Source organism: Chelonia mydas, chromosome 9, assembly GCF_015237465.2.
Source record: "Chelonia mydas isolate rCheMyd1 chromosome 9, rCheMyd1.pri.v2, whole genome shotgun sequence".
NCBI classification, from domain to species: Eukaryota; Metazoa; Chordata; order Testudines; family Cheloniidae; genus Chelonia; species Chelonia mydas.
Window position 1 is genome coordinate 74,312,944 of NC_057855.1, and position 20,131 is coordinate 74,333,074.

Here is a 20,131-nt window from a genome sequence, read left to right on the forward strand (position 1 = left end):
AGTTCTGCTGGACAGGGCACAGATGGATGGAGTCATGGACCTCCATCCTCCCTGCCCTCTTTGGGGCACAGTGCAAGCCCCAGGGCAGTAGGAGGGAGCAGTTCCTGTGCTACTGTCAGTTCAGGAACTGAAATTCTTGTTACCAAACAAGCAGGTGATGGGTTTCTCACATGCTTTCTGCCCACTGTACCCACATAAGGGCTAGGCAGAATCTGGCCTGGGTTTAAGTACAGTTACTGCTGTAGTTTTAAAATACGTCCATCCCACATCTACTGTAAGAGATGGCAACACATTGTGTATAAGGACTCTGGATTGATAACCCAGCTACATAGATGCGCATGGGGATTCACATTTCACTACAAAACACAGGCCTCTGCTTCTCCAGCTAATAATACAGCTCATTAGCTCAGACAGCAGAGAGAACTGCTTATACATAACATCCAGTCCACCACCTTCCCAGCTAATGGCAATGATTCACATGCAACCAAGCCAATACATGACTTATTTCTTCCAGTTAAGACAGCATTTGCCTTTGAATACACTTTAGAGCAGCTGAGTACTCAGGAGTCCAAGCCAATCCTGAGGCACTCATCTGAAACAGTCTGTGCCCAAGACCTACAACCACATGAAGAAGAGACAATAAGATTCACGCTCAAGATGGTCAGCTCCAAAAACAACAAGATCCCCCCCATTAGCTCAAGAACCAGTTTATCTTAACCAGTACACGAACAAAGGGAGTCAATCACATTTTCCACTGAAGGATGTGATAAAGTGAACTGGAAACATGGTAGAAATACAAAGGGAAGTACTAAATGAACCAGCAGTTAGAATTAAAGATTACGTTTTGAATGTTAGGCAACCAGTACTTTTCAAAGAGTCCCTCCCCTCCTACACTTAAATGAGATACATAATAAACTCTGAAATTGCACATTTCATTCCCACAAAGAAAAATCAGCTTTTTCACCATACCTAGCGCTCTCCAAATAAGACAGAAAATGACGGTAAAGCAAATATAAGACCAACTCCACTCATGGTTGTCTCCAATGGTAGAGACCCCAAGAAAGATGAAGATAAGGGTATCACTAACACTGCTCCACATCTTCATAAAGTATTTGATTGTAGTGTGAGACTTTAGAGAGATGTTCGCCTCCACATAACGTTTCATGCCCATGGCACACGCAATAATACTGAGGAAAGAAAATAAAGCAATTATATATGGTACATAGGTTGGTTGGAGGAACATGCTAGATAGGCAAAAATTATATCATAGCCTTTCCAAGACAATGTAAGACTTAGTTTAGGGCAGATTCTGGTATGCTGAGACTCACTCAGTAGTACCTTACTCCCCAAGTAATTCTATTAAAAATCAGTGAGACTACTTGTGCAGAAAGAGACTACTCTGTGTGAGTAAGGGTATTTGGATCTGGCCCTTAATAAATAAATGCTAAGTTATTACATTTATTGTTGGGAGGTAGCGACACCTATAGCTAATGTTGCCCAACTCTTTCCATTATAAAACCCTGTTTTCAGTTCCTTATAAGTTTGCCAAACTTTAACAATTTGGGCTGAAATTTTCAATCCTGGGTATTTGCCTCCGGCTGATGTTTTCTGGAAAATTTCAGCAAAAAAGGTTCAGCTGTTTCTCAGAATGAGGTTAGGGGGAAAAATACATCGGTTTGCCTATGTTAAAATATTCTTATAAATATTTCATTGAGAAGATCTAGCACCTCCTCCATGGGCCTCCTTATTTCTAGCATTTCCTAACTTTTGAGTGTTTTACTTTGCAACTTTGTAACATTCTTTTAATGTAGCTTTTTAATATCATGATTAATATATTGCATATGTCCACTTCCTGTAATCTGTTTGCCATCAGCAGTGCAACATTGACAGATTCTAATCAAGACTTAACCTCAATTTTTGGAATCAAAGACTCATAAATATTAGATATACAAAAGGCCTGTTAGATAATAACCAAGTTCATCTCCCTGTCATAGCAGGACTGTTCCCTACACACAATACAAATTGCTCTCTGCAGTACATTGTTATTTGTATTACCATGGTGCCTCAGGGTCCCAGTTATGGATCACGCCCCACTGTTCTAGGCTCTGCAGACGCACATAACAAAGAGGCAGTCCCTGCCCTGAAGAGGTTGCAGTCCAAGTGCAAGACCAGAGACAATGGGTGGATGCTGAAAACTGGCAGTAGGGAGCATAAGGAAATGATGAGACAATACTGAAGAGACAAGAATTACAGAAAAGGAACGGGAGCAAATTCTGACATAAGTTACACCAGTGTAAATCTGAAGTAATTCAGCTCATTCAATGGAGTTTACACCACTATGAGACGAGAATCTGGCCCATAAAATTTTGATCTCTCAAAAGCATAACAGTGGTATAATTTCTTTTTTAAAAGCGTAAGTTCTTTAAAAAAAAATCTTGAGAGTATTTCCAGTGTTTTTCTTTATATCGTGTCTTTTTATAACTCCATTCCTGTGCCACCCCATGTGCCCACAGAAACCAGCTCTAACTCACAGATCAGTATGGCACATAGGATAATGCTGATGAGCTGAGCATTTATTGCCCTTTCATAGCTTCCACACATTCTCAGAGAGGGCTGTGCTGAGAAGTAGCATGTGATGAGGTGGGCTGAGGAGAATGTCATGCACAAAGGCGTTCACCCAGATTCTGCACTGTTCTCTGATGCTTTGGGAAGCATATCTGGTGAATTCTGGCCCTAAAACCATCATAATCAGCCACAGGAAGATCATCCCAGTACAGAGGAACCTTCAGAATACAGAGACCTGAGGTAGCAGCTCCTGTGCTGCTGGCATGAAGGGTGTGAAGAGGGCTTCTTCAAATCCGGCTGATCCAGGGCCAGGGGCAGCCAACATAGCATATGAGTAGCCTGCAAGCTGTTCTAACTAACACCAGGGACTGGCCCAGTGCACAGCCAGCCCAGGATGGAGGAAGTGCATTTTACATTCCCATCCCCATCCTGAGCTGCTATGTTCTTTAGCCACAGTTGAGGAGCTGGCCCCTTAAATCAGCTGAAGGACTACGGAGACCTCAACTGATATCAAAGAAACCTCACTGAACATTCACTAGGCTGCGTGATGAACACAGAGCGGGCCTCCAACCGGACCACTGTGCTACTGAGGAAATTAGAGAGTGTCACTACAACAGTAACATTTTACCTCTTCATGTATTGTACATACAAGGTCATTTTAGAAGTGTTAAGCACTTTTTACCCTTTAATTAAAACTTTTACCCTTTAATTGTTCATGGATAATTGGTTATTGAAACTACAGGATACATGTGGTTAGCCTAATTCATCAGCTTTTCAAATCAGCATAATTTCAGCCTAGCAATCTCAGAAGGTCAAAGCAACTGGAATCAAAGAGCCAAAGCACTGGTGGTGGTGGTTGGGGGGGGGCATGTTACTTTGACTGAAACACATTGTACTAAAGGACTGGTTGAATGAAGGCAAGACAAATATCAGTTTCTGAATTCTTGTCACCATTGCTATTTTGACAACAACTCTCTGAAGCAAAGGGCTTCGTTTTCTTCTAATCTACATCCGTGTACATCAGGAGTAACTCCCCTGAAGCTGCTAGCATTACACTGAGATAAATTGGTCTGATCCACATAGGATCTAGCCTATTGACTTTAAATTTTACTTTACTGGTGACTGCCACTCCATTGTTTTCCAAATAGCCATTGACTACTGCTGGTCCATTCTATTCATAAGTCATGCTCTCAGCTGGTGGTCATTCGGCATATAATACAGGGACCACAAAATGACAAACTTACTCAGTGGGAAGCAGTATACACTGCCAAGGAGATTAGCGTTGGACACTGACTGCAAAAAACACATTCTGACTGGGTGTTTGGGCTTTATTGGCAAAGTCACAACTGTGTGCCAGCTCCCAGTGAATATACAGTTCAGCTATGGGCATGAAAAAGAGAGATAATGAGAACATTTCTGTCCAACTTTCTCCTCTCTCCCTCCCTCCCTCCCCCTTCTCTTTGATTTTAATCTCATCATTTTTAAGTCTTATTTTACCTGTAATTTCCATCCTTTCTTATTTCATATGCGAGTCCCAGGAAATTGACAAAAAAAACCCACTACTTTTTTGCCTCCACTTCTAAACTGCAATGAAATGCAGTGAAATGAGGCAGGGAGAGGAGCTCATCTGTCCTTTCTGCGTTCACTGCCAAAACGTTGGGCAAAGTACATCCTCATGTATAGTGGGAATAGAGAGGACCTCAGGAATAAATGTGATCATTTTCTGCTGGAAATTGTCAATTTTTCTAAATAGGGGAAATATGTGGCCACTGGGAAGCCTAGATGTGAAGATCTGTACTGAGCATTAATAATGTGGGTAGGGAGCGCTATCTGTAAGGGCAGCAAACAACTGAACAGAAGGATGACAACAGCAACAATGGCCAAGGTTTCCATGAGATGAGATCTCACATGACTATTTTTCTGCAACCCATGGAAAACCAATGAGCCTGATTCTCCTCTCACCAGCCTCCGCTGTCCTCTGCTACTAGTAAAACACCATTAATTTCAACATAGTTATTCCTGGTTTGTACTGCTGTTAGCAAGAGCAAAATGAGGCTCATCTTCTTGTGATCTTTCCCCCTCTGCTGGCTCAGGAGCAGCTAATTAACAAATCCTTATTGACCCAGCTGTGCAGATATTTACAGAGCAAAACAATTAAGTTAAACTACAACCGTGATGTTAATTTCAAAGCACAAAATAAAAATACTGTTAGTTTGGGGAGAATATTTTCAGGGTACTAAACTGGTATCACAAACAAGAGAGCAATACAAAAAATGTGCTTGACAACATCTTCTTGGAAGGTAGTTTAAAAGGCTTAAGAAACACAAATGAGCCATAAGTGTCTTTCTACTTCTTATATTTAAATCTTAAAATATACCGTTATCTGTAATCTCAATTTCTTATGACAAGGAAGTAGTTGTCCAAGCACCCATTTTGATCCAGAAATGATGCATTATTGAAAAGGAAACAAAATGGGCTCCATGCTGGGTACAGTACCCCATGACAGAAGGAAACACCATTACGTCTGAAAGCCTTCTCCTTCCATGCTGATTATGCAGCATATTTATTTTACTGTTCAGTCACATGATACTATAACAGAGCCTTAGTTTACCTTTTCCCCTGAACTATGATTGTTTCAGCAATACTGAAATATTGCTTTGTATTGGCCATCTAGGAAACAAAACCTGCAAAGTATAGACGATTCCTATTTTTACACAGCGTAGTATCATTGGTTTCAACATAGATCATCCAGATACTGCTGTATTGAACTGTAGGTGGATGTTTAATGTTTCATTTTCTTTTCATCATCAGTATTATCAATATTGGAGTTGTCTATAAGGCAAATATCACTGGAGTCTAGGTGCACTTTACAGTCATTAGGGAAATACTAAATATCTTTACTTTTGTGTTTGTCAGCACTAGATGAGTCCATTTCCTGAGTCAGGATCAGAGCTAGCAACCACTGTCAGGGAAACGGTCTGGATGACCTCATACAGTCTTTTCCATCTACACTGCCTTTGATTCTAAGGTAAGATCTCTTTGTTCATTAGAAATACTGGATCGAGTTTTGCAGGACTAAATCAGTTCTTCCTCAGGCACAATTCTCATTGATGTTAGTGGGCGTTTTGGTGTCTGATTCAAGATTGAAGGATTTAGCCCACAGTTAATCATGTTCCTAAGGTTAAAGTCAACTTCTTCAAATTAAAAACTAGTATCTCTCAATTACTATATAAAGCTGTACTTAAAGAACCTTGATAGCTCCAGTTAGCTTCCCCAGAGACTTGTAGGGGAGTTTTGTAAAGGAAAGGTGTCTCCATTCCTTAGATGAGTCAGTTTCTTGAATTCTTTGTTAGACTGGCATTGAAACTAAAGTACAGATATGATTTTGCAACATTTAAACAAAAATACTTTCTGATGTTTAAAAATCTTTATTAAAGGAGCCACATATTTTAACTGTCGATTAGACATCAATATCTTGCATTTATCTTCTTGGCTATCAACCTCCAATATTTTCAGAAACAAAATGTAGATATAGATAGTTCAACAAATACCAGGTTCCTCTTGTGACCTTTCAGTGCTGCCACTTCTCCATGCACTTTCAGTTATGGAAAAGATCATCTCTTTTGTATGGTCAAATGCCTTCTCCACTTCTAGAGAAGGCATCCTCAGCACCCTCTGCATTGGGCTAATCAACTACAAGTTGAACAACATGCATTTATTTATCTCTCGGTTTTCTACTGACAGTCAGTAATCTTATGACACCAGGTGCTGGAACTTTACAAAAACCACTGAATACCAAGAGACTTGTGATGAAATCACAAGAGTTGGGAATCTCCAAACATCCTGCATGTGTTGACTCCTGAGACTGCATGGAGTCCCAGTGGCTGAAGGGCTTCGCATTGGCACAGTGGTCTGATCATATGGAGCTCACTGAGGGATCAGGGCCAAAGTCAGGAATGCAACGTAGGATGACAGTCAAGGGAAGCAGCAGAAGCACCAGTGAAGGAGCTCCCTACAGGTTCCCGTGTATGCTTTAGCATAGTGCTGTTTGAAACACTAGAGAACCTTGAGTGAGCACCATCAGGGTCTACACTAGTGGTTCTCAACCAGGGGTATATGTACCCTTGGGAGTACTCAGAGATCTTCCAGGGGGTACATCAACTCAGCTAGATATTTGCCTCATTTTACAACAGGCTACATAAAAAGCACTAGCAAAGTCAGTACAAACTAAATTTCATAGACAATGATTTGTTTATACTTCTCTGTATACTATACACTGAAATGTAAGTATTTATATTCCAATTGAGTTATTTTATAACTATATGGTAAAAATGAGAAAGTAAGCAATTTTTCAGTAATAGTGTGCTGCGACACTTTGGTATATTTATGGCTGATTTTGTAAGCTTTTAAGTGAGGTGAAACTTGGGGGTACACAAGATAAATCAGATTCTTGAAAGGAGTACAGTAGTCTGGAAAGGTTGAGAGCCACTGGTCTACACAAACTACTTAATGCGCAGTATGACATTGCACTTAACAAATCACGCCCCCATAGAGTGCATCACCCCACCTTGTAGACAAGCCCATAGTTACACTCATCCTAATTCATATGCACTACGCTACAAGCCAGATTTTGCTCTCAGTTACGCCGCTGAAATCAGGTACAGTAACTCCTCACTTAAAGTCGTCCCAGTTAACATTGTTTCGTTGTTACATTGCTGATCAATTAGAGAACATGCTCATTTAAAGTTGTGCAATGCTCCCTTATAACGTTGTTTGGCAGCCGCCTGATTTGTCCACTGCTTGCAGAAAGAGCAGCCCATTGGAGCTAGCTGGTGGGTGGTTGGAACCAGGGTGGATTGGCAGCTCCCTGCTCCCCTAAGTTCCCTATGTGACAGCTGCCCAGCAGGCTATCAATTGCCGGCAGTTCAGCTGTCCCTGCCCCCCACTGCTATGTGCTGCTCCTGCCCTCCGCCTTGGAGCTGCTCCCGGGAGACTCCTGCTTGCTGTGGGGGGGGTGGGGTATGAGGGGGACCAATGTCAGGGTGTCCCCCTCCCCCCTGCTCCTGCCCCCACTTACCCCATCTCCATAGAGCGGGGGGGACACAACAGGGCTCAGGGCGGGGGGAGCTTGAAGGCAGCAGCTACTGTCTCAACTTGCTGATCTACTTAAAAAGGCAATGTACTTAGAGTGGTGTCAGTGTACTTAAAGGCGCAATGTGAATCTCTCTCTCTTCTCTATCATACATAGGGTGTGTGTCTCTGTCTCTGTCTGCCATGCTGTCTCCCCTCCCTCCATTCGTGCTGCCTTGTAGAGTGTGAGGCTACATTAACAACAATGTATTAACCCCTGAGCCTCAGCTGAGTGCTAGTTCGTCATTTAGCAGGAAGGCATTCCCTGGGAAATATCCCACCCTCTTCCACCCTTTGTCTTCACCACCTCAACCAAGCTTCACAATCATCATTGCTGTGTACAGTATTAAACTGTTTGTTTAAAACTTATACAGTGTGTATATACATATATATATAATATAGTCTTTCGTCTGGTGAAAAAAATTTCCCTGGAACCTAACCCCCCCATTTACATTAATTCTTATGGGGAAATTGGATTCGCTTAACATCGTTTCGCTTAAAGTCGCATTTTTCAGGAACTACAACGTTAAGCAAGGACTTACTGTATAATTCTACTGAGGTTAGTGGAATTATTCTTAATTTACATCAGTTTAACAGAAAGACGAATCCGGTCCCTGATCATGCATGATAGCATCAAGGTCAGTGGGTGTGCGCCTGTCTATCTGTCTACCTACAATCAAAGAGTCATTACGCACATTGCTACTTCATAATCTAAGTGTAGGGAAAACTGGTAATCGTGGATACCATTGTGTGGTAACTGTTGGCGATGCTGTTTTGTGACACTCACGGTATGTGAAAGTATACCTGTGAATTGTGTTGATTTAGAAAAACTAAGCTAAAACACAAGGAGCCAGATCTTGCCCTGGGCTGAGCAGGGGCATGCTAGGGGGAGAAGATCACCTTAGCAACAGTAGGACAGGATAACGAACACTCAACAGAGTGCTGTGGGACTGGCTGCTGTGCACTGAAGTGCTATAGCCCCAAAGGCTGCTGGCCAGGGATGCAGCTAGGTCTTGGCCAGGTACCACATATGCTGGAGTATACACAAAGTGGAGGAAAGTGTGCAATCTTCTTCTTTTTTTTTTAAAGGAGAAGCAATGTGCAACCTACCACACAGTCATCCCAGTCACCATGAGCAATCCTGCCTGCCCAATCATACCATCAGAAAGTAAAGGCAGGATATAGACCTAAATAAGCTAATCAGTAGGGATGGGCAAATCACTGGAGATAAAGTTAGAATGGACTCAAGTCTTGCCCAAAACCCAGATCAAACCCAATTTTTTCTGATGTTCAAAGAATCCAATCAACCACTTAGTGCACCTCTTCACATCCTGGTACTGACTGGAACTCAAAATACTTCTAGAAAGCCTGTTCTGGCCCAGCCAAAACCACAAAGAACTGGAAGTCTCACACATACTGACCATGCATATTTTCCAGACCAAAGACACTAAACCAAGCTTGAATAAGCTTGCAGACGTTTGGATGCCTGACTGAATGGATGAACCATTTGAAATCTGTCCAGCTCTAATAATCAGGGCTATTTATGATTTCCAGTTTTAAAATACACAAGCTGGCTCCAATCTCTACACCCTGAAATTTCAACTTAAGTCCTTTAGCATTTCAAATCATTTAAAGTCAGATGCCATCTGTTCTGTGAAACACTGCTAAGGCCATTTCTTTGTCTTTTAAATCCTCAGAAAATGTGAGCGCATTTGAAGAATGCATATCACCATTTATGTGTAATTGTATAATGCATGCAATGTGGTTATGTCCCAGTACCATTTCAAAGGCTTTTATATTTTTTTGTTTCACTTAATACTGAGATGTTTATCATACATCTCACACTAAGCAATGCTGATGTAATCATGACTGATTCTTTTCTGAATATAGCCAAAAGCATTAATTGCATGAATAAGAAAACCCGTGCATATACTTACGCCACAATACCAGAGAGGTGAAACATTTCTGCAGTGAGATAGGATAGGTAACTGTACAGGAAGACAAAGAGGGGTTCAATTACACGGATATTCTTGGTAAATCGTGTGGTAAAGGCAGCAATCATCCCGAATAAAAGGCCTACCAATACCCCTCCTATTCCAACCACAAAAAATTTCCCAATTCCTGCAAACACATCCACAGTTTTGATTGTTGACATTTCGCAAAAGGATCTAAACAGCTTGTACAGCACCTAGAAGAAAATAAAAGGAAAAAGAGAGAGAAAAACAAACATTAGCTAGAGATGACCACAGGCAACAGACACATCATTAAATGTTTGTGACACTTCTGCCTATGTGGTGAAATGCTTTCCTAGTGTTGTGACAATGACACTCTGTTCTTTTTAACCAATGGGTTTTGCCTCATACTTACATCATCTACCCTATGGCCCTGCAAGGATTTCCAAGAAAAGATAAAGCAACCTAAACCTTGGCTCTTGAGGTTTCAATGGATGTGGCGGGGGAGGGGGTGAGGGGTGAGGGGTGGGGGGGGCGGCCTGCCAGGAGCTTGGTCACGTGTAAAGGCATACAGTTTCCTCACGGCCTGCCCTAGACCTTTCGATCCCTGGGGAAAAACAGGGTTTCTCCATGGCCTATCACATGGGAGACAAACCCCACCCTCCCCATGGAATGATACCTAGGGGGTGTTCTGCAAGGAGATCTTCATGGAGATTTTCTCCCTCTAAGTCTCCACTAAAGATTTGTTGTATTAAAGAAACTAGCAATAAGAATTTGTCTGTGGGATGGAACGTCTCAATTTAATGGTTCCAATTAGATTATGAAGCTCACCCCTTACTGATGTGAATGAACGGGAAGAGAGGTGAACTCCTACCTTTGCTGCTGATCCATGAAGGATTATAAATACAAACACATTGATATTGTATATCTATAATCAAAGCATTTAAATACATATTATTTCTCACTATCTTCCTTCTACTCACATGCCAGTGCAGTTAAAATCCTAAACATTAACAGGTTTCAGAGTAGCAGTCGTATTAGTCTGTATCCGCAAAAAGAACAGGAGTACTTGTGGCACCGTAGAGACTAACAAATTTATTAGAGCATAAGCTTTCGTGGGCTACAGCCCACTTCATCGGATGCATAGAATGGAACATGTAGTAAGAAGATATATATACACATACAGATAAGTTGGAAGTTGCCATACAAACTGTGAGAGGCTAATTAGTTAAGATGAGCTATTATCAGCAGGAGAAAAAACTTTTGTAGTGATAATCAAGATGGCAGTTGACAAGAAGGTGTGAGGATACTTAACTTAAGGAAATAGATTCAATATGTGTAACGACCCAGCCACTCCCAGTCTCTATACAAACCCAAGTTAATGGCATCTAATTTGCATATTAATTCAAGCTCAGCAGTTTCTCCTTGGAGTCTGGTTTTGAAGCTTTTCTGTTGCAAAATTGCCACCCTTAAATCTTTTACAGCTAGTGGCATTCTGTTATTTTCTTTGTTGGGCCTCTCCTGGAGTAGGTGACTTCCGGTTACTCTTCTGGCTCTGTCAATCTGTTTTTTCACTTCAGCAGTTGGGTATACCTGCTTTGTTGAGCCTGTCCTGTAGTAGGTGACTTCTGGGCACTCTTCTGGCTCTGTCAATCTGTTTTTTCATTTCAGCAGGTATACCCACCTACTACAGGACAGTCCCAACAAAGAAAATAACAGAACACCACTAGCTGTCACCTTCAGCCCCCAACTAAAACCTCTCCAACGCATCATCAAGGATCTACAACCTATCCTGAAGGACGACCCATCACTCTCACAGACCTTGGGAGACAGGCCAGTCCTTGCTTACAGACAGCCCCACAACCTGAAGCAAATACTCTCCAGCAACCACACACAACACTAACCCAGGAACCTATCCTTGCAACCTATCCTTGCAACAAAGCCCGATGCCAACTCTGTCCACATATTTATTCAAGTGACACCATCATAGGACCTAATCACATTAGCCACGCCATCAGGGGCTTGTTCACCTGCACATCTACCAATGTGATATATGCCATCATGTGCCAGCAATGCCCCTCTGCCATGTACACTGGCCAAACCTGACAGTCTCTACGCAAAACAATAAATGGACACAAATCTGACCTCAGGAATCATAACATTCAAAAACTGGTAGGAGAACACTTCAACCTCTCTGGCCATTCAGTAAAAGATTTAAGGGTGGCAATTTTGCAACAGAAAAGCTTCAAAAACAGACTCCAAGGAGAAACCGCTGAGCTTGAATTAATATGCAAACTAGATGCCATTAACTTGGGTTTGAATAGAGACTGGGAGTGGCTGGGTCATTACACATATTGACAAAAAGAAAAGGAGTACTTGTGGCACCTTAGAGACTAACCAATTTATTTGAGCATAAGCTTTCGTGAGCTACAGCTCACTTCATCGGATGCATCTTTCTGCGAGTACAGACTAACACGGCTGTTACTCTGAAACCTACACATATTGAATCTACTTCCCTAAGTTAAGTATCCTCACACCTTCTTGTCAACTGTCTAAATGGGCCATCTTAATTATCACTACAAAAGTTTTTTTCTCCTGCTGATAATAGTGCATCTTAACTAATTAGCCTCTCACAGTTTGTATGGCAACTTCCAATTTACCTGTATGTGTATATATATCTTCTTACCACATGTTCCATTCTATGCATCCGATGAAGTGGGCTGTAGCCCACAAAAGCTTATGCTCTAATAAATTTGTTAGTCTCTACGGTGCCACAAGTACTCCTGTTCTTTTTAAACATTAACAGTAACTCCATCGAGTCAAATTTTGGGTGTACATCAGGCTGTTGATGCAGCCAATGATACCAGCAGTTTTATACCAATCACTGAAAGCAATGAGTGCACTATCATGAGTGGCAACTCTGGTGTACCAACTTTCTGGCATGCAGATAAGGCCTGACCCAACACCCGCTGAAATCAAGGCGAATTATTCCATCAACTTCAATGGGCTTTACAACAGACTTTATAACAGGAGACTTCCTGAAGTGGGGAGCTTTGCAGAGATGTTGGACCTAAATACCTTCCTGCAAGTACTGGCTGTTGATTAAAATGGACAATTTCACGCTAAACTATTTCTATAACCCAAATTTGATGTAGAAGTATTGGGCATAACAGGTCCTGATTTTTTACTGTCCCTTTTATTTATAGGGAAATTAAATTGTTGAGAAATAGTCTTTAACTTAGTGTTTTCCTGACTAGAATTCTTCAGTATAAAAGAGTACCGTATGCAGTATAAAAGACACTGCGTAATATAAAGTGATAGGCAGTGCCTGACTCCAGCTGCAGAATCTTATTTTGAACCCACTTGAAGAAACTGGTATGACTGAGTCAGCATACTAGATCCAATCCTGTATTCCTCAATGCCCAAACCTCACAAGAAACAAAGGACTGGGCACATTAGATAACAATAGAGACACTTCACCTGATAAGCTTTATTTATTACTATAATGTATTGAGTGCTGATAGTCTGCTCAGCACTGTACAAATATGAGGATGTTTCTCAGGGATCTCACTATTCAGGGGCTAAATTGTGCAGTCTTTACCCACCCTGGTGAACACTGAATTCAATGGGACTGCTCTTGTGTAAAAGCTCACTGCTGTATACATGCTCACCGTTATGTGGACCCTATGACCTTGATCCACAGCCTTCTGGCATCAATGGAAAGACCCCCATTGCAGTCAGTGGGCTCTGGATCAGGCCCTAAGTGAGTTCAGAATGGGATTCTGCAGCTAGAGTGGAGAAAAGGCAAAATAACTCATTTTTAAACTAAATAAGTCATTTTTTAAATCAGGAACCAGGCTTGGATTTTGCTCCTCAGAAGATGAGACACAAAGGAAAGTCACTCTTGTTATTTTAAATAAAGTAACTATTAAGAGGACTGAGGTTTAGTTCATAGTAGAAAGACGAAGAAGGTACATATTATTAACAAATTGTCCTCTCAAAACACGTCTGCTCCTGTTATGACAACACAGCAAGTGTCCATCCAAACATTTTAAATAAATAACCATTTTAGGGCCTGATCCTGCAAGGTGCTGAGTTGGCTCCAAAGAACACTTTATAGATTCACAGGTTTTAAGGCCAGAGGGACCATGATGATAATTTAGTCTGACCTCCTGCATAACTCATCCCTGAGAGCAGCTGATTTCAATGGGAGCTGAGGCAGCTCAGCACCAGAATCATGCTTTCTTGTAGCCAATAATAGTAGCAACAAGATACTTTTGTTTTACTTTTTAATTATAGTTTGTTCACTGGAAAGGTTCCCCTCCCTCTCCCTGCCTCCTCCCCCCGCCCCTTTTGCCAATCTAATTCCCATATTGACGATGTTTCTGAAACAAAACCTGTTAGGCTTCTCCGCAAATTTACTTTTTCTCTTCATATCTTAGTGTCTTCATGTGCACATACTGGCTCTGGGGAATGTTACTGAGAACAGACTGTAGATACTACACCGTTATAGATCATATCCTGTAACCCTTTCGCACTGCAGTTAATGAGAGCTCTCCATAAAAATCAATGGGCCAAATTCCATGGGCCCTTTCCACACTAAAAAAAACCTTACACTATTGTAATGACCACTGCTTGTAGCTCCACAACATCCCTGTAAGGTAGGGAAGTGCTATTGTCCCCATTATACAGCTGGGGAACTAAGGAACAGAGAGACACTAAGGGACTTGCTCAAGGTCATACAGAAAGTCTTTGGCAGGACAGGGAATTGAATGTGAGTCTCCTGAGTGCCAGGCTAGCTCCGTACACTTAATATCAACATAAGAGATAGTACTTACCACTGTAACAGCATCATTTAGGAGTGATTCTCCAAAAACCAAAATGTGAAGCTTTTCATTGACATGTATCTCTTCAAACACAGATAACACTGCTACAGGATCCACTGCAGCAATCAGACTGCCAAACCAGAGATTATGGAGCAACGATATATCCTGCAGGTGAAAGGATTTCACTTGGCATATCCCATACAGTGAGAAGCCAATCCCAAACACATTCCATATAGTTCCCACTACAGCATACAGAAGAATAGTCCCAATGTTCTCGAAAAAGGGACGGCTGGGCATGAAGTACCCTGCATCAAGGACTATAGGTGGCAATAAATAGAGGAAAAAGATATCACTGTCCATGACTGGTGGGGACTTGTCGTTTAAGCCATAGATGATTCCTCCCATGATGAGCCCCACAAATATCAATAAACAGCTTTCAGGCACAACTGACGGCAGCTTGTTAAACAGATGAAATGCTGGTGAACAGTAAAAAGATTACATCATTATCCAGAATCAGCATAATATGTTGACATCATCATTTCATCACACTTTTTTATAATACAAAAGAGGAATCGCTCCACGTTGTCATTTTTAGAAGAGAGCATTGTGGGGTGTGAACTGATGCTGTTTATCCTAAATAATAATTTTCCAACTTAATACCAGTAGGATTCTTTAGGTAAGCATGAAGTGACTTTAAAAAATGCTGTAAATGTTGGTAAAATGAAAAGTTAATAAATAAATAGCATCCTATAGCACAGAGGTTCTCAAACTGGGGGTCGGGACCCCTCAGGGGGTCGTGAGGTTATTACATGGGGGGGTTGCGAGCTGTCAGCCTCCACCCCAAACCCCGCTTTGCCTCCAGCATTTATAATGGTGTTAAATATATAAAAAGTTTTTTTTAATTTATAACGGGGGGGTCGCACTCAGAGGCTTGCTATGTGAAAGGGGTCACCAGTACAAAAGTTTGAGAACCACTGCTATAGCACCTTTCATTCAGGAAGATCCCAAAGTGCTTTACAGTTTTATATACTCTATTGAAACACAGCCACATCTGGGGTGAAACACAGCCATCTTGCTACACAACATCAGTAGACAACATTTTTTTAAAGAGAAGCTGAAGAATAGCATATAAAATTCAAAATATGAGGGAAAATTTAAAGTAGGTGGAGTATATTTACCTAAATTGGAATTAAGCTAGCACACCTCTAATTTTGCCAAAAGTGCCAAGAGATTTTTAATAACTACAATTGGCATATTCCTCAATTCATCACAACAAAAGGTTAAAAGCTATATATTTTAGATAACAGTACAGTAGGCACTGAAAACAATCTACCTAAGATAAATATACATGAAGGAATTCAGGATAATAGATGGCGTAGGGTCTAAATAGCATACTCTCTTCAGCACCACAAAAGTAGAGAGCAGCAGTTCTTTTTTTTTTAAATTGTGTTCCATGTTTCTAACGAATGTTCTTTGTCAGAGAAAGCCTTCTTATTAATTATAAAGGAGGATATTTTAATATTCACTAATCATTAGCTCTTTAAACAGTTAGAATACAACATTGTGAAAAGTGAGCTCAGCACCTCCGGACAAGCGGTACATCCAGCTTCTTTGCACAGATCTAAACTTTAAAAAGAAATTCATACAACACAAGTCATGAAAAGAAATAAACCGAAATAAACCAAACTGAAATGGAAAAATTAGAAAAAAATCTTATTAATCATTATTTGTATTGTTTGTTTGTATTACCAGAACTGGGCTCCTAGAGTACTCGGTGGCATACAGACTTAAAACAAAAGACTATCTCTGCTCCAAAGACCTTACAATGTAAGTAAGCATCTGATATTTCATATTTCTGAATAATTAAATTAAGGTTAAGGGGCTTCTGCAGTACTAATGGAGCTCATAGCCTGTATTTATCATTTCCCTTCTTATACCATATTACTCTTAGGCCCAAATTATTCATTGTGATGGGCCTGATCCAACCCGCTCCTCATTCTTAACTCCCATTGACATCAGTGGAGACCTGTGTGCAGAAAAGTTGCGAAAGCAGGCACATAGTTCAGGATTATTATTCACATTTGTAATTTGTCACTCCAGTTACACAATTACACATAATTACACAATTACTCCCATTATCCTTTCTGGACTCTCCTCTCCCATGGATACGTGTGTGCAGTTCTTAAGTTTTGCATGTATAAACTTACACGTGGCTTTGGAAATGTCACTATCATTTGCAGCTGCAGTATTACAAGCTGACAAGCAATTTTGTGGGGGTTTTTTCCATTTGCAAATATGGCAATTTAATGCACAGTACTCTATTGAAACCCAGCCCCGGAGAGCCAGGGAGCAGGGCTAGGTTCGCACACAGAAAAAGTCTTGCACTCAGCTGCAAGGTGCTTAGCGTTTGCTTACAAGAAAGCCTCACAAACCCTGTGTGTCTGTATGTGTGTTTGGAGGAAAGGGGAAGATAAAGAAACAATCAGCCCAGAGGGCTATCTAGTTTGGTATCCTGTCAACAAACAGCCCTACCTGACGCTGCAGAGGTGAATTGCAGTCAGTTTGAGCAGCTCAGTACCATAAAGAGAAGAAGTTGTTCTCTTCTATCTAGCCCAAGATTTAAAAATATTATTGATAACTCACTTCCCACCTGAGCTTCCCCAAGCTGGCTGGGAAGTGCATGTGTTGACTGTCTTTCCCAGGCCAGGGCAATTCAGTCAGGCACTGTGCAGGATGGGGCATTCAGAGACTTTGAAAACCTCACAGACAGATTTAGGGGTGAGGAGGGTTTTAGGCAAGGACTTTCCACCCTAGCTGGGGTTTGACAAACAGATACCCAATGCAGGGAAGTTCTCAGAGTATCCCTCCCCTGTTTGAGCTCTGCCCCTCTCCTCTTCCTCCTGCTGTAGCCCAGAAGAAACCTGGCTCCTTACCTATTTTGGCCAGAGAAGCTAGCATGATCCAGAGCGTTATTTCAAAGGGAACCTGCACGTGCTGATAATCCAGGGAGAAGAAGACTGTGTGCACAGAGGATTCATTATCCTGGGCTTCCTGGGACCCCCAGCTGGCATTCTCTGTGCCACTATCCTTGGGGGACAGCAGCAGTGACGGTCCCTGGAGTGCACTGACCACAGGAGCACCCAGCAGCAAGGACAGGCAGGGCCCCAGCATCCAGCCTGCTGCAGCCTCCCATCCCAGCCTCTGCCTCTCCATGAGCCCTGGAAAGTTGGTGACTGGCTGCTTCCCAGCTCCTGGCTGCTGCTGCTGCTCTGACCCTGAGTGGCTGGGCAGGGCTCCAGCCTAACAGGCCCTGCAGGAGCCACTTGTGTGGGTGGGTGCAAAGGCAGGAGCCACTAAGCAGCCCAGTGAATCCCAGCCCTGGAGAGCTGGGGAACAGGGCCAAGTCCGCACACAGGGAAAGTCTGCACTCAGCCACAAGGTGCTTAGTGTTTGCTTACAGGAAAGCCTCACAAACCCTTAGTATGTGTGATTCTGTGTGTGTATGGGGGAAGGGGCGGGGAAGATAAAAGCAGGATCCTTACTGTTTTGGGCCTCAGCCACCCAAATTCCACTGCCTAAATGGAGAACAAGTGTAACTGTTCCTTCTGCACCCCCCCAAACCCCAGACCTAGAGGCAACAGCAAAACCTGGATCCTCAGGCACTGCTGGAGGTGGCTGGTTTCGGGCCCCAGTCCCCCAATTCTAGTGCTTACACATAGAACTGGTATAGATGACACCTTTGCCTGATGCATCTTCCCTTTGGTAAACCAAATGCAAATCAGAGTATCCAACAAAAATAACTACAACCAGCTAATACAATCACTTAATTAAGCATGCAACTGGAGGGTCTAGGATGGAGGGCATCTCAAGAATAAATTCCAGCAATAGTTTGTTGTCTTCTGCTGTCAGGAGCAGAAGAGAGAGCTATTTCTGTGTTTACTTTTCATGCAAGGCACTCAGCTACTACAGGGACGGGGGTGGGGAGCAGCATGTAAAATGGACACAGACAGAGAGATGTCATTAACTACCATATCTGAACTTCAGGGGCTTTTGATTACTTGGCCATTTCTTCTCAGAACAGTTTCTTATACTGCAGTGGCCGGTGTGGCCACTGGGAAGGTTCAGGGATAGGTATCCACTGACTTTAGGGGATACTCTCGCACTCATTTTGAGAAGCAGAGTATTTGTTTGACACATTATCAGACACATTAATAACATGGAGGGCGAAACACAGAAGGCCAAATCCCTCCATGATTTCACCAGTGATGTTTCACCAGGGATGAATTTAGCCCATGTAGCACAAGCAATTAAAATATGGGGGCCCCAGGCTGCTGCTGGACTAATCGATGACCCATTTTTTTCTTCAGATGCCCAAAGGACACCAAACCCAAGCTGCTAATGACATATTGGTGATCCATTTTTTCTATAATGGAGAGCTAGATGGAAGACCAAAATCACACATGTATGTACTCTTTGTTTGTCAATAACACACCATGTCCCAATTTCTGATATTATTTTGTAGGGCAGAAAATTAAACAGGAATCTTGGGAAGCCGTGATACATTCTGAAAGGCACCCTCCCGCCCCTCCATTTAACATTATTTATCTGCTTTTATAATGTGCCTTTAACAGGAATTTCTACCTTGACTAAAGAAAATGATGTCTTGACCTCTGGGCAAACTGAGATTTCAAGAGTTTTGGAAAAAATTCTCCTTTTGTGTGGAAAAAAATGACAGGAGGAAATCCTGGGGGAGGGCAATCCTACAGGGTTCCCTTTATGCATTTCCCCATAATCATTCCTTGGAGTGGGGAACAAGGCCCCTCACAGTTTGGAACAAATGGGGGTTAAGCATATGTGCACTGTTCCTTTAAATATTAAACAGGAAGTTTGGTGGCAGGGGGCTGAAGTGATCTAGGCAGAATCTTTACAGTGAAACTCACAAAGAGGCAGAAGAATCTTGAGAACATGCTAATAAATTTCCTTGTTCAGTGTCGGAAGAAAGTGACTCTGTGATCATTTACCAGGGTGTTCCGCCTCCAGAATCCAAAGATTCTTGGGATAACTCTAGGAGTTGGGTGACCATATTTCCCCAAGTAAAAAAGGGACACCGTGTGGGGTGGCTCGAGCCACCTGCCATTGCCACTCGCCTGAGCCCCGTGCCTCCCAGGGCTGGGGCTGAGCACCCGAGCCCCGCGCCGCCTGAGGCTGAGGCTGACTGCTCAAGTCCCATGCTGCCCAGGGCTGACAGTCCGAGCTCTGCCATCCAGTGCCTCGTGTTGCCACTTGCTCCCCCGCCCCCTACAAATGTTCCTCCGTACCCCCTGGGGGTGTGCACTCCACTTTTTGGGGGAAACTCAGCATTTGTTCCATTTGCTCTTGCCAGCTGATCATCAGTTGTCAAGAGCAAATGGGATAAATGCCCATTTTTGCCAAAAAATGTTGGGATGTCCAGGACAGGGCTTAAAAAGCGGACTGTCCCAGCCAAAACTGGACATATGGTTGCCCTACCTAGGAGGCCAGGACCACCTGCACCAGCTATGAGTCCTCTCTCTGGTTCCTAGATGTCTTCCACTGACCCCGTGTCAAAAAGTTAGGTTCTTCCACACGGAAGAGGCCATGGAAAAGTTAATGCCCCAGAATGCATGAAGTTTTGAGTAA

At 42.4% G+C, this 20,131-nt stretch overlaps 1 protein-coding gene across 1 annotated transcript in view; it reads right to left on the bottom strand.

The window, feature by feature from the left end:
• The window catches only part of LOC102930620 (sodium/hydrogen exchanger 2-like), a 64,375-nt gene extending 46,692 nt beyond the window's left edge, over positions 1 to 17,683 (bottom strand). The window contains exons 1-4 of the mRNA XM_037908091.2: positions 17,407 to 17,683; positions 14,486 to 14,949; positions 9,633 to 9,883; positions 970 to 1,187 (exon numbers count right to left, since the gene is read on the bottom strand). Of these exons, the coding sequence (XP_037764019.2) occupies positions 970 to 1,187; positions 9,633 to 9,883; positions 14,486 to 14,949; positions 17,407 to 17,644 (1,171 nt within the window). The 5' untranslated portion in view covers positions 17,645 to 17,683. The remainder of the gene's footprint in view (positions 1 to 969; positions 1,188 to 9,632; positions 9,884 to 14,485; positions 14,950 to 17,406) is intronic.
• Between the last annotated feature and the right edge of the window lie 2,448 nt (positions 17,684 to 20,131).